This window comes from Aphelocoma coerulescens, chromosome 2, assembly GCF_041296385.1.
Source record: "Aphelocoma coerulescens isolate FSJ_1873_10779 chromosome 2, UR_Acoe_1.0, whole genome shotgun sequence".
NCBI classification, from domain to species: Eukaryota; Metazoa; Chordata; class Aves; order Passeriformes; family Corvidae; genus Aphelocoma; species Aphelocoma coerulescens.
In genome coordinates, this window is record NC_091015.1 from 131,943,807 (window position 1) to 131,959,300 (window position 15,494).

The 15,494-nt window shown below is 36.8% G+C and overlaps 1 protein-coding gene across 3 annotated transcripts in view; it reads right to left on the minus strand.

Annotated features, from left to right (window-relative positions):
* The window catches only part of CYP7B1 (cytochrome P450 family 7 subfamily B member 1), a 125,516-nt gene that overhangs the window by 10,258 nt on the left and 99,764 nt on the right, over positions 1 to 15,494 (minus strand). For all 3 annotated transcript variants that reach the window (XM_069004855.1, XM_069004857.1, XM_069004856.1), the window contains exons 2-4: positions 11,826 to 11,962; positions 4,901 to 5,497; positions 4,251 to 4,457 (exon numbers count right to left, since the gene is read on the minus strand). In XM_069004855.1, the coding sequence (XP_068860956.1) occupies positions 4,251 to 4,457; positions 4,901 to 5,497; positions 11,826 to 11,962 (941 nt within the window). The remainder of the gene's footprint in view (positions 1 to 4,250; positions 4,458 to 4,900; positions 5,498 to 11,825; positions 11,963 to 15,494) is intronic.

Here is a 15,494-nt window from a genome sequence, read left to right on the forward strand (position 1 = left end):
TCCTCCCAGAAAGCGCAGCAGTCCCTGCCTGCTGCCGGATCTCAAATGACAATTGGGCAGCATATCTTATGCAGAAGTTAATCACAATAATGGAGCACAAAGTGTGGCTTAGCGGTCAGATCGTAAATGACAAATCTGTTTTACCTTCCAGTACCAGTTATGTGTGGAAGGCGAGCTTGGCTCTCGCTCTGAGCGATCATGCCGATAATCATTAGATGACAAAAGTAATGAGTCACATTATGATCAACAAAGGAGAATGGAGCTTATATGGCTTTGCAGGCTCACATTAAAAAAATAGACAGTCAGCTTTCCACAAATGCCAGAGCTATACATTGAGAGGAATGACAACTGCACAATAAAACTGCAGCCTTTACTTGCAGTTGTCATAGTTCAGCAGACACCAGCCATCGCCGCTGACAGACCAGCTGGGTAGCCTGGGAGGCCTTCCATTCTGCACTGTGAGGTACAGTAAATTATCCAGCACGGTAGAGCAACATCTGTTTCTGTGCTTGTGCCGAACAAACAAGGCAATTTAAAGCATACCAAGGGATAACCAAGCAGCAAATGAACATGACCCTCATTTTTTTCCCCCCTTCTTACACACATGAGATGCTAAACTTCACTGTGCAAGCGCTACATAAAGAAGCCAGGCTGTTGTTTGATAAGGTGTTGTCAGAGAGATTTTACATATTTTCTAGAGAGAGAGAAGGAGGGGGGAAGAGAGAGATATCTCTCATAGTATTGTTATTCTTAGAATCCTCCCACTTCTCTCTTCATTTCTCTTATACTAAAGCTAGCACTCAGCTTCCAATTCATTCTAGACTTTTTTTTTTAAAAACTGTTTCAATATACTTATAAATATTCAGTCTTTAAACCCTAATTTGCTATACTTAGTTCACATGCCTTCAAGCATTTGTCTTCCAATTTCCACTGAATAAATGCGTACTAATGAGAAATAGAGCAAGCTGCTGAGGCAAAGCTGGGTGACTTGAGCCTGGCCTGCCACCAGCTTGTGATAGGCAGGCAAATTGAGTTAAAATGAAAAGTCTTGTCAGCTGAAATACAACATGGTAGCCAAACAGCAAGCTGTCAATCATCCAGCCAAAACAAGGGACTGCAGGTAATAAAAGGTCATTGCGAATCATAAGTGCATTTGGCTTTAGTAGGCAAGTTAATTTTAATTAAACATGATCTCTATCTGTAAATGTTTTATAAAACTTATTGTGTAATAATGGATTGTTAATTTTACACTAATACAGAGCAGGTAATAGGGTACAATAATTATTAGAGTGTATTGTAGGAAAATAGCTATTAAGTATGCAAATATTTGGGGGGGTCATTTACCCACGGGCATCACGGTGTGCCAACACAAACGATAATCTGAAACAAGTACATTTGCATCTTACTAAGAACTAAATGGCACTGCCCAGACCATTCCAGAAAAATATATTTATTTCTTTCAATTCAACCAATGATTTTAATGCTTAGCATTTGTGTTATGACTACATACTCTGTATTAGGTCTTTTTGGGTGCCTACCCTTTCTTGTGCACGAAACAATTTTTCAAGCTGTGCTCTTTTTGCAGGAATATCTGGGATTCAGCAATGACCTGGGGCAAGAATACTTCACCATATAAATGAATGGACTAATATTAAACAAACGAACTGACTAAACATGCCTAGCATTAAACATGCACAAGTACATCTCTGCTTTACCCTTGGCATGTCCATTATAACCAGTTTAATTGACAGACCATTTTCATGTGTCCTTTACCATATGAGATTTCTGTTGTGATCTACAACGTCTAATAATGTATGTTACTCTGTGTGCACAAATACACACGTTTGGATTTTGGGATTATACTGTTTTACGTAGACAATACAAAGAGTGCTTGCCCAGAAATGCCATCAGAAAAAGATAATCAGGGCCAACATTTGCTAGTTTGTTTTTTGGGTTGAATGTGTTTTGGTTTTTGGTTTATTTTGTTTTTTTTTTTAAAATAAAATAATCGCATACCTGTGCTTAGAATTTAGAAGTAAATCCGACCATGTTGCTCCCTAGACCCAAAGAATCTGACCATAATAACTATGCTACTTCCTGAGACAGACTTTTACCATTTGTGCTTCTTCTCCATAGCATGAAGAACCAAAAAAAGTCTCTTGTTATAGTAGGCCAAAAAGAGGACGGAGAATCAGAGCGCTTAAAACAGGAGAATGAGATGACAAGGTGATGAACATGCAAGCATCCCACCTGGTCTGCCTCACTCGAGAGCAGGGACACAATCCCAGTTTCCTACGCTCCGGGTTGGCACAGAGGGAACGGAAAGAGGAAAAGCTCTTGGAGGTTTGGGGTCAGTGGCCTTCCTGCAACAGGGGAGTTTTTGGTGTGCAAGCAATGCAATTTGGGACCTTCATCCCTCCTACACACTTATTAACAAAACATCCCTTTTCCCTTTCCGCTGAAGCACGACTCTAATTCTCCTATGGTACAGATTTTTTCTATATTATTATTTTATGGGACAGTATCAAGCCGTTTATGACTTAAAGTGCCAGAAGAATTGAAATCTAGCTTCTGTTCATATCACATTATGTTTGACATGATTATAAAATTAAACAAAAGTGTTACAAGAATACTACAAAGTAGGATGTGGCACTTCCCTCTTAACACATAAATCAAATGCTACCAAGGTACTTCAAGATTTCAAGAAGCAGAGGAATGACACAGTTAATGTTTTTAAACTGTTCATACTGTTTTGCACCAGATGGTTTTAGCGAACTACATGCTTTTATTTTCCTTAGTCCTACACTTTTGGGGAGCCTTTCCCCCCCTTTTTTTCATTGCCATTCGCATCCCAGTCTATAAATACAAACCAAATTCTCTTTTGATCTTCTTGATGCTTGGTAACTTATTTATTGGTGTATGCTAGCTCTGATGTGAAGTAGTTTTACTTGTGTTCCTTAAAAGTCCATTAAATGCTTAGAAAGTCATGTTACTCATCAGAATTGTCATCCAATATCTCCTCTATTTCAAAAGCATTCTCCATTTGTTAGAGATAAATCTGCATCAAAACAGCTATGACTCCAGATGTAACCAAATTAGTAGACTTATGATATATAAGATTAATATTAATGATCTAACACAAAGGAAATTAATCAGCCTCAATTTTATATTTGTACTAATCAAATCAAGTTTGCACAGAGATTCTTGAGACATGCCACACTGGATGATCCTGGAGAATGGCAACTATTACAAGGATCCAAACCAGGCCCAGAATGCACTGCTCCACCACCACCTCTTGACACAGTTTTGTTTAAGAGTGGAGCATCAGTTCAGGTCATGAGCTACCAAGATCTATAGACATGAGCTTGTTTTGAACACGGGATTGGTTTTGATATTTAACAACAGGGGATTATTGAACATTTAATCTTTTATTCAGCTGTTGTCTAACCTTGTAACGCTACTTGTGGAGACTTTCAGATGCTTAAAGGTTAGGTACCTATGTGCTACACCCTCTTTCCTCCCTTGGGCTATTTTCACCATTTCTCTTGCCAGTGTCTGTGCACTACCAAATGAAGTGAAACCAAGAGCTGATGCTCTGAAGGCCTACACAGCTCCTGATTCAAACAATTTCCAATGACCACTGGTAAGGGTCTCCTTCTGAACCCCTGATCCAGAACTGGAAGACATGTAGCTCCCTTAAAGCTCCCTCTTTTGAATAAAGTACTGAAAACACCATTTCTACTCTGCAAATTTTTATCTTCTTATATTTTATTTGGAGGCATTGCACAACAGAAGCCTGCTTTAGAAGCCTTTTTGGTTTAGTTGAAGAGAGAAAGAAAGAAATTGCTTGCAGAAAAAATACATTTGCAGTTTAAATATGCTATCCCACTTTAATTTCAGAAAAGGGTCTTTCTTGGCAGTACCATACAGAAGTATTTGAAATGCATTAACACTTCGGCAGATGCTCAGAATCAAACAACTTAATAGGCATCAACTTTTTTCCAAATAATTGCAAAGCTTCGATTTAGCCTTTTGCATACCTTGCATAGTTAATTACCTAGGCTTTAATGTTTACATGCAACGAGAGTATCTACAGCTATAAACTACATAATTTATAATTGATGTAAATGGGTGTTATTATGTCAATTAGGCAGCTGTGTCCTCCACCTTCTCAGTAAACAGAAATGAGTGATAAACCGAGTTTGCCGGGAGAGCCCCTCTTCTCTTCCTAGCAGATAAAAATAAATTACCTAGGTAGACCAGGTTGTCCAATTGTTCTCTGGTGAGGTGGATGTTATATGTGGGCCCTCTCTTTTGACCTGTTGACTGCAGCAAATGGTCAATCTCGTCACGCACCGCTGCAAGAGCTTCTGGGTGCCGCAGAAGATAATACATGGCCCAGAATGTAGCTGGAATCGTGTTTCCCACAGAGGCCCACAGGAAGGCAAAATGATGTGCTGGGAGAAAATAAGTGAAAAGGAAGATTAATAGCGTTTATTACACTGATTAGATTTGCAGTGTGCTAATTAAAAGATGTTAGGACACAGACCCAGCCAAGGATCAGTGAATGCTAATGAGGACCAATAGGCTTCTGAAGTCTAATTTTCTGCTTAATGAGAATAGTTTGAAATGTAATGTCGGGGGGGTGGGGGGAATAAGGGGAGGAAATGCAGCTCAGTTATAATCTTTCTCATTATCACCATTAAGTATCTTGTTTTACCACCTCAGCACAAAAAAAAAATCAATTATCATAGAGGGTTGTTTCAGAGTAAAACATTTTATCATTAGCCAATTAGAAAGAACATAAAAAAATTTCAAGGTCGCCATTTTGCCTTTTTATTTCAAAGGTCTATAGTAAATTATTTTATTTTAGACAAGCAATCATTCATAAGTTTCCTACCTGCTTTGTCATAATCTCCAAGCAGCTCATATTTCTCAAATATATCTTGTCTGGCTTGGACCACTTTTGACCCTCCCAGCCATTTTGTCATGTTCTGAAGTAAAAAATGATGTATAAGCTCCTTCCGAACCTTCTTGGTAGCTCCTAGCAACTCAATTGGTATGTTTGCAGCTAAATAGGGAAAACTGGCATCAAACTTGATAAATTTGTCTCTGATTTCACTAATAACTTTGTGGCCATCTGCAGCAGGAACTCTTCCATATAGTGTTACAAAACTGGCTTCAAACATTACAGAGCAGCAGAATTTGTACATTTTTTCTGTTTCCCAATCTGTTGCTTGTGAGCATTTCCATTCAAATATATCCTGGAGATTTTTCATCATGTGGTCAGAAATGATATCCAAAGGCTTGCCTTGTAGATACTGGTAGATTCTGTGCAGGTTTTCCTTGAGTTCAGGGAATTTTCCTTTTGACAAGGCTGGGTAGTCAAAAGTTTTAGATGCCATTTTATTAGCAAATTCATGAAATTCAAGTTGCTTGCTATTTCGGATGACATAGACATATTGAAATGGGTCCATGATAAAGGTAATATATCTACCTGAATAGAAGAAAAGAAAATAATAAGAGATGTGCACTTTTATAATTCGGTGACACTTCCAGAAACAATAACTGAAAATAAACCCAAGTTGTGAAAAAAGCATGCAGAAAAAAAAAACCCAAAGCAAAGATACGTGAAGAAATCTGCAAAGAAGGAAAAAAAAAAAGATTAAACAAATTTTATTTGAATTTTCTTTGTCAGGATGCAGATTCCGCCTGTGTACACTTTGCAGGCTCTTCTAAAATCCGCATGAAGCCATTTCCACGTAGATGGATCTACTGTTTGTGTCAAGAGTTGTGTGTGATCCCTGCAATTGTGGTGGTCTGAAATAAATAATTTACTACTCTGGTCTAATTCATGAAAATACAATGTGGAGTCATAGCAACATTTGGAAACTATGTTTTCACCAGCAGAAAGAGAGAAACACACACCTTTCACCTGCAGAGAGGGAAGTGAATGACGGGGCAGGAGTGGAAAACATGCCACCCAGGCAGCTTTTTTCCAAGCCGATGACACAGGAACTCGTAATCTGTCAGTTACAGCTTTAAAATGTAACATGCTGCAAACCCCCAACATTTAAAGCTTCTCTCACATCTGGTTCTTTTTCCCTGAAGCTTTGCTAACTCTTTGTTAAGAATGTGCTTAGTATCCATAACACGACTACCTTAGTTTATGAATGTGAAGTGATAGCTTACACTGTAGCAGGACCATTTTTAGCATGGGTTCTACTTTGGGGTACACACTGTCCCAGTGCCAGCATCCATTGTGTCAGAGTGTACTGCCAAACTCCTACCCTTCCCAGGGTACTTAATGAGGTGACACAGTGATACCTTCAGTTCCTTGTACAGAGGGATAGGATCGCATCAAGTTAGATGCTTTTTCAAACTGTCCCTGCCAGAGAAATCCTGCAATTTCTCCCTAAACTTCAAGTCAACTGCTGAAGAAAAGCATTTGGAAGAACTACCATGAATCAAAACGCTAACACTCCCAAAGCTCAATTAAGTTTTAGCTCTTTATAGATGATTCTAAATTTAGAGTTCCTGATTCTTACCTTGAATGAAGAGGTACATTAGGGAAAAAGGGTACTTATTAAAATGTACACTTCCTCTGTGAAATATCCCAGTTACAAACTCAAGGAAAGAGCGAAGCTTCCAGCACTTACAGTCTAATTCTGTCTCACTAAAGGGACAAATCTCCTTTGATTTTAATGGGAACACTACATGCTTAACTGAGGACCAAATTTGGCTCTGTGACAGATGTCCAGAGATAAGTAGTCACTACCACTAAAAATGTCAAGTATCCATGGTTACCATATAGAGATATTTGAATTATCATAGTTATTTCATATTCTGATTTATATACACACACAGTGCTCTATGGTATTTGGCTACACTCTGGACTTTCTCTACAATTACCAGCTGCCATAATTTCCCTCCCAGTTACATCAACTGCAACCCCAGTGAACCAGTAAGGAAACATAAGGGATATATCGAGACAGAATATGACCCTTTTTCTTTTTTGTCAACAGTGTGTGAAGGTTTTTAAGATACTCATGGATTTTGTTTTACTGTATCATAATCAACCATAGGTGTAAATTTAATTTTAAAGAGTAAGTATATTGAGAAACCAGCATAAAAGAGAGATCCTGAATTCTCAGTCCCTTTTTGACCATTTCTTTCCTTCCAGAGTACAGAGGCTAACAGGAATTTTTCATCTTGACCTCTGCAGGATCTTTGTTAAGAGTCCTAGAATGACTCTCTCCAGCTTTCACCCACTTTCATGCTCTTTATTGAGGCTACCATCTTTGTGATCAAAGCTTGGAAAGAATGCCCATTGGAGCAATTTCTAATAAATAGATTTGGAGTGTTATTAACCCTAAAGAAGAAAGCTGGCTTCTTAACTTTGCATTTACAGGGTAAACAATTTAAGTTAAGATTTTTAATTAATATTAATTTAAACCATCTGTCCACCATCTGCTTATTTCTGATGCAAAATATGAGTTTCTTTGTGATCTTTAATCAGACACTTAGCAAACGCACATCAATTCTTATCATTTTTAAGTAAGAAAATGATTTTCAGCAAATGAGTTTTCAGACAAACAAACAGTTTTAGTAATAATTTTAAATCAAAACTCACTCAACACTAGCACATACTTTGGAAAAGAAGTCCCTGAGAAAAAGAATATTACAGATCCTGTTTTTATTATTCTCATCAGGTTCCTGGTAGCAAAAAGTAAGTATGTACCAAAATAGAATTCATTTTGTAGAATCAATTCAGGCTCCAGACCACACCACTGCAAGTCAACAGCATATATAAACACATAAACCAAAATATTTCTTGTTGCTGCATTTAGTAAAGGCCTAGATAATCAGAAAAGTGGAACCCCTCTATAACAAAGGCAGCTTGTTTACATATGCCATCGAGAATCTAATTTTAGATCTCTTAATTAGAAAGGAACTAAAACCTAGGGCTAATTAATGGCAGTTAGAAAGTTGTGAGAGTGGGTATGAGAACCTTTAACAATTACAGTCATCCCTGCACACAGATGCACTACATGGCTACACTGCTTACCCCAGTCTCCTCTATACAGGAACAGATTGCTAATTACAAAACCGTGCCCCAACACCTCCTCTACACCCTGAGCAGCAAACATCCGAAGTGGAACAAACTTTCTCACCTCAAGTTATGATTTTAAATTTTTTAAGTGCCAATATGGTCCTTAGTTTAGCCTTTTAAATCCTGTTGTTGTCCCCAGTGAGGGTGCTTCCCACTGATTGTCCCTCGTGATGTTGCAGACCAATAAATTAAAACCTTTCCTAAGTTTTCAGTTATTATTTGGTATTTTAAAATGCAGCTTTCCCCTGTACTCCCATGTCCTTCCATTGCAGCTAATACCAAGACTATCTTTGGAAAGTAACCTTTTCTGAAACCAACCCAAAATCTTGATACTCATGAGATTCCATCAGTGTACTACAAAAGGTAATGGCAAATCAGCCAAAAATTGAGGCATACTACAATCTCCACAAATCAGGTCGCCTTAAATATTGAAGGCATTTATATAGAAACCACTAGAGACTAAGCCTTTCCCTGTTAGTTTGTAAAAAAACCCTTCAACACCAAAAACTAAGTAGACATGTACATACAGAAATGTCACATTCCAACTCTGAATACTTGAAGTCACTGAGCTATTTTATTTAATACAGTAGAAACAAGTCAAAACAAGAGATTTATCATTGTTTCTGCAAAACACCGGATTTATTTTTTTTAATGGCTACAGAGAATTCATACTTCACTATCCAATCCTTCAGCCTCCATTACACCCATGCTGCAAATAGCTTGGTTATCTCCATTTAGTTTCTACAGTCTCCTAGAAATAGAAGATTGATGTGGAAAATATGAAAATTGTCAACTTTGGTAAATCTGAGCAGAGAAGCCAGTATTTGTATGATAGTTAAGAAATTACTCTAATAATGCATTCTGGAGCTTTTTAATGCTAATGATGAAAGACAAGCATTTCAGATGGCATCTAATGATGGATGTTATTTCGGTAATGCTTGCAGCAGGCTTCAGCCTGGTAAGGAGTTAATATAAATTACCTTTGCCTAGGAGAGAAAAATGTGATATGTTACTGTAGGTATCTTGCTTTAAAGAAAAGAATGACTTAGCAGCAGTCCTTCGACCTTCGAAAAGGCAAATGCGCTTAGTCAAAACCACTAAGATTATTTTATTAAAAGGTGAGTTAGTCTCAGAGAGAATGTTGCAGAGTTCATTATCACTCATTTCAACTTGAGAGGAAAAGGACACAAAGTTTAATCACAAGAAACAGTGGCAAAACTGTTTCAAGCTTTTTAAGTTCTTACCTAGCCGTCTGCCTAGGCTGCTGACCCTTAACAAGCAGAGAGGCTTGGGAAGTATGATCATCTCAATGCCACAGACTCTCTCTCTTTCCCCTCCTTATTCTTTTCTTTTCTGTTCCTTTTTTTTCCCCCCAAGACTATCGCATTTATGTAATCGTCCTCTTATTAGGGAGATTCTGCTGAACTGCTGACAATGATGTACAGTGGTGCTGCGCTGGCATGACGTTTGGGGAAAACGATTCTGCTGCACCACCACACAAAACCAATTAGAGAACTATTTTCTGCGACAGGTCAGGAATTTACATTGTTTCTCATAGAAAGATGTGCTTTTTAATTTCTTTATTAAGATGACATCCATGTCCCTTGCGACTTTTAGGGATGACAATCATTTGCTCATCACATGGGAAAGTACAATCAGCAAAATCGCGTTACCAGTACGGGGCAATGCCAGAAACTCCAAGCATCGTTCCACATTTTCCAAATGAGCTAGTTTGAGACCCAATAATTAGAACAATATATATTGATAGAATTTTTTGACAGGACCTTTAGACATCCACCGGGGGGTAAAGTAATGATAGTCCACATACAGCTGGCTACACTATGTTAGCCGAGCACAGAAACATCATCTTTGTCAAATCAGTAAGACATACAGAAATCCTGCATGGCTTCGGATCAGGACATGACAGGAGGTACTAACTAGCTTTGGTTTCTTCCCTGACTTGCGGATGACAAACTGTTTCTCTTTAATGAAGTCCTGATGGTCAGCAATTTTATACAGAAAAAGAGAACTTCAAGTGGTGTCTCTGTTATGACGAATTCACAAAATCAAACATTTCCCTGCACAAGACTGAAGTGATACCCAGAACTAACTCCATTTACCTCAGTCTTTATCAAGGGAAGCTTGGCTCAAAACACTTGAACATAGGGGGATTATCTGAGATGGAATTTGGTTTATCATGCAAACAGAAATTTCTGAAACTACACTCATAGATTGCTTAAACACAAATTTCTAAACACAGTCTTGCATAAAATAATAGAGGCAAAATAAGGAAATATTTGATTAAACACTTTTAAGACTCTGATGTATGACTGTATCTGGTTTTATGAATGTACTAAGATAATATCTGAATTATAATTATTAATCTGTAAGAAGCCAAAACTGTATTATAGTGTGAATTCACATTAACAATAAAAAAGACTGTATTTCAACAAAAGTTGGTGTTGTACTGTGCCAAACTCACTTTCAAGTTGCAAAAAAATCTGATCATACCAGTTTCCAAAAAAAAAAACTTCTAAATGAATTTAAAAAAATCACATATTTAATACAGTAAAAATTCTCTTCCAAAGGAACAAAAAGACAGATTTTTTAAAAGGAAGAAAAATTTTATTAATTAAACACTCGGCTTGCAATTAAATTAATTGACATTTGAAGAAAAAATAATTTGCATTGCAAAATATTGCTTAAGCAATATGGAAATATAAAGCTAATTCTACTGCCCTGGAATTACAAAGCAAACTTTATACTTTACATGTAACATTTTTGTTTCAAACTCCCAAAAACTACAGGAATAACTAAAAATTAGATAGACTAAAGTTGATCATTTGAACAAGGATATCAGCATCTAAAGCTGCAGAAGATGATTACATACACCTATATTAATAAGAGCTTGCCTTTCTGAACACAAGAAAATACCGGATTTTATATTGACTTTAGTAAAAAGTAGATCTCTATGGATAGATAGATAGATAGATAGATAGATAGATAGATAGATAGATAGATGCAAATTTATATATTTCACTTTCATTCAGGATTCCAGTTTTATGCTGTTTGTCTTCCACAGCTAAGTGTCTATGTGAAATCACTCAAATGTTTGTATCCAATCTAGCTTAGTAATACAGTTATAAATACAGGAAGCAGCAAGGTTATATCATACTTTATTATATTGTTATTTTCAGCAAGCATGATCAGAGTAAGAGGCTGGCAACGGGAAGTTTCTGTGTTCCAGTCCCGATTGTATCACTGAGTCAATGTGTCATTCATTCCCTTGTGTTCCTGTCAACCAGTTGTAAAATGTGTGAGAACAAATTCTGCACTTTTTTTCTTAAGTGTTTTCTAAATTTAATCCGATATTTTTCTGTGCAGTGTCAAGATGATGTTAGTTCTCCCTTCTTTAGGAAAAAACCCTACAATATGCAATTAAATGTGCTGGCAAAATCTATGTTCATACAGTACATACCTACAAAATCTGTCAAAATACATATATACTTATAGATGTAAATAAATCCACACGTTGATAGTGATATTTTATGGATAATTATTATGCTTACAGTACATGTAAATCTGAGGGATTTTTATGGGTCTATGCTAGAGAAAAATGTTTTGGGTAAGGAAGATTTTAAACTAAACATTTGGATTAGTATTTAACCTCACTGAGGGAAAAATTCAAGATATATACTAAAATATTTCTCACCAGCAATATGTACAGTGAAAATATCTCCAAATTTCTTTTGCTGATCCAGTAAGAATTTGTAAGCATCTTTTCTAAAAATCAGAGCTTTCCCAAGGTAAGGAATCCAGCCATTTATTAGTGGGGGCTCTCCAGTCTTTCTGTTAAAAACAGAAAAAAAAAATAAACAGAAGTTAACTTTGTCATGAGAGCAACTCATCTTTATATCTATTTATATATTGTACTTAGACCCACAATTTACATATATAATTCCTGCAATGTATAATATGTTGTACAGAAAGTTCTTCAGATATGATGGCAGGTTAAATCTAATCACACCTCTGAGCACTGAGGGCTCCGTGTGGTGATTAGGAAAAATAAGTGAGAGAAATTGAGACGCATTTAACTACAGGTCGTCCAGTTATTACCATCAAGTTATGAACACAGAAAAATGACATTTGGTAGAAAATCTCCCAGCAAAGAGTTATCTCATTTTCAATATTTGGCATGTCAGAGGAAGATGTATTGGAAGGCAATTATGACAGATTTAGGTAAATAGGACGCTGACACACCACACAAAACAAGTATCTTTACAGACAACGTTTTAGTAATTTCAGCTTACCAGCAAAGAGAACAGCCATTCTAACTAAATATCTTTAAAATATGGGATAATAACACAGGCTGAACATTAACTATAATAAATCTTAGTCTCTTCATATTTATAGTCTAAGATAGGAATGTGCATGAACAGTTTAAGAAGAAATTCCAGGTACTGATGCTTTCATCCCAGTCTAAAAAAGCAGCCACAGTGTGTTAGTTATCTTTACGGAATAGCATAAAATACCTTTTAAGAATCTACTAAGTTATATTTTTCTTTAAAAGGAAAAAAGCTTCCCACACTGTCCTACTCCTGACTGCAAGTAAATATCTTTCGTTCATGCTGGTCTTTAGTTGCTTGAATCTGATTTACAACAAAGAAACATAAAGCGTGCTTGTTCTGGAAGGGATTAAAACAAATATTCGTGAACAACTCTGCTGCTACATCCCATCTGTGAAGGTGACTTATACTACATGCAGAACAACTCATTCTGATTAAACACAAGATATTTACTAGCTTGGATCTAATCAAAGATCAAGGGATCACAAGCTTTACTACTATCATACACAGCATGGATTTTTATGTAGCTGGATTAACCCTATCATAGTCACATTCTTCCTTGAACTGTTGTAACACAAATGAAAAAAAAAAATACCATGGTATGCTGCATTTACTTTTTATTTTACTTTCATAATTAAAACTTTTTGAGCAGGAAAATACAAGCCAGAGATTTGCTCACTTACTTTAGAAAAGCAGTTATAAATTTAATTTACAGATAAAGAGATGTGGCTAAATCAAGCTGCATATTTTGATCTCTTTCTGTTTAACTGACTACTAATTTCATATTTTAGTTTCCAAGATCATCCTTTTGTCCTCTGGAAAACCAGTAAATCTTCTTGTCCGACAGTCTCACAGCCAGCAGTTTGCTGTGCCTTTTTCATTTCCTTAAGTTTTGTGGCTTTGGGGTTTTGTTTGGCTGTTTTGTGGTGTATTTTTTTATATTGAGGAGAAAGTGGAACCCCTCTTTCTTCAATACCTCCCAGAAACCACTGCATTAATCATCCTCTAGTGGTCAAATAACATTATTATTTACTCAAGTGGTCCAGAAAACTCGTAATGTTTAATTCTGTATTAAGTGAATACAAGCAAAGAACTAATCTGAGATTACATGAGAAGGGTCACTAGCCCTGGAAGCATAGCAGCCAACTTGATACCCTCAATTATCCCTTCCAAGCCCATAAAGAATCTGGATGATTTACCCATTTTTTTCCCCCAGACTATTAAGTCCCGAGAGTGTCTGCCTTTCACTTCCCCGGCTGGACACTACCTCCTGTAAGTAGCATCCTGACAAATATTTAGATAGGCTTTTTTGTCATCTTCTAATTGAATGCATCTAATTTCACCCTCCATGTTCTGTCATTCGGTCAGAAGCTGTATTCTTCACAAGCTCTCTGCCGGGTAAAAAGAAGGCAGCTCAGAAATCCAGGGGTAAATTAACTTAATGCTCCAAGTCTTCGGGATCACATCAGGGAGACATTTTGCTATTGCAAAGACGTGAGGGTCATCGTTCACTTCAGACACGTTCAGCTCAGCAGCAATAAGCTTAACACTGTTAAACACTGTGTCAAGGCTATGCGGCTTTCAGAGGAAAATATAACACCAGTTCAACTTACGACCCACAGCAGACTGATAACAGAAATGTGTCTTCATTTCTAGCTTTCTGTCTCTTTGGAAGATGGAGGTCATCTCCACGACTTATCGATGTCTGCTAACACACGGTGACGAAAAGAGCGGCGCTTGTATTTTAGTGGCTCCCCAAATCCAGTGCTTCTCTGCACAAACTTTCAAGCAGAGCAGTGCAGCTAAGCCCATTTCCTGAGGGACTCTTACCTGCATCCAGGGTATCTCCACAAGTCATTGTCAACTTCAGATGCTAAACGGAGCCATTAAGAAAGCCCACAGAAACTTTTGCTGCTTAATTAATTTGCTCATGAACTTTAACTCTGGACTCACACTTCACAGAAGTTGTAAAATTTGATAATTAGGCAAGATATTACAAGCATTGAAGTTATATTTTTCTCATGACGGATATATATTGTTGTACCAAATGCAAAATATAGCTAAGAAACGTAAAAGAGCACTATAAAGTGTTTTGTTGGAAATTTAAGACTGCAACTTTTCTAAGTGAAACATTCAAAATGCCTTATATTTTATTCAGGTCTAGTCTAGCTGCTTAAATTCTAATTCATTTAACAAACCTCATGATATTCCCAGGTCTTTTCACCCCACATACTGGGCTGGTTTTGCTTATACAAAGGAATATCTTTACTTGTCTGAGAAGCCTCTGTGAAGCCAGTAAGACTTAACGAACAAATTTCTCACATATGTGAGTGAATTTTACAAATAAAGCATCAGCAACATGTCCAATGCAATCTATAAGTAGACAGATCAGTTACAAAGTGGAGGGAGAGCAACACAGTTGTATCATCCATCATTGTTAAATGGATAACTTCAAATGGCATTATGCAAAAATCAGCTGGCTACAAATACAGCCCATAAATAGAACGAACAGATTTTGATAACTGTAATTTTTCTTTGCTCTTACAGAGAAAAGATAATTCCTTGTTAGCAAGTAATAGAGTTGCAACATCTACTTCACCAAAAAAAAGCAAAGTTTGAGAGTTTGTTTACAGTTTCCTTAAGGGAATATTTTTCAGCTCACCTAAAACACAGAAGGCACTGAGTCAGGTGTGATTATTTAGCTGCTGAGGTAAGGAAATACTAAAGATATGGAAGCTGTATCTATGTCTCACTTATGCTAAGCAGCAGTGATGCAATAAAGCGGGAGATAAATGGGCTTCAACATAAGTATTTTGAAAAATATTCAATTAAAAAAATTATTAAATTCAATGTCTCTAAACACTGTGTTTTCACATAGTGAAAGGGAATTATTTCGGAAACCCCAATGCGGTCGGTCATTTGTAAAGGTCTCTGAAAATTACTTTTTTTTTTTTTAGTTATAAAGAAAATACTCTCAAGATTCACAAGCAAACAAAGTTTGGCAACATGATCTCTCTAGGAAATATTATTGCTTT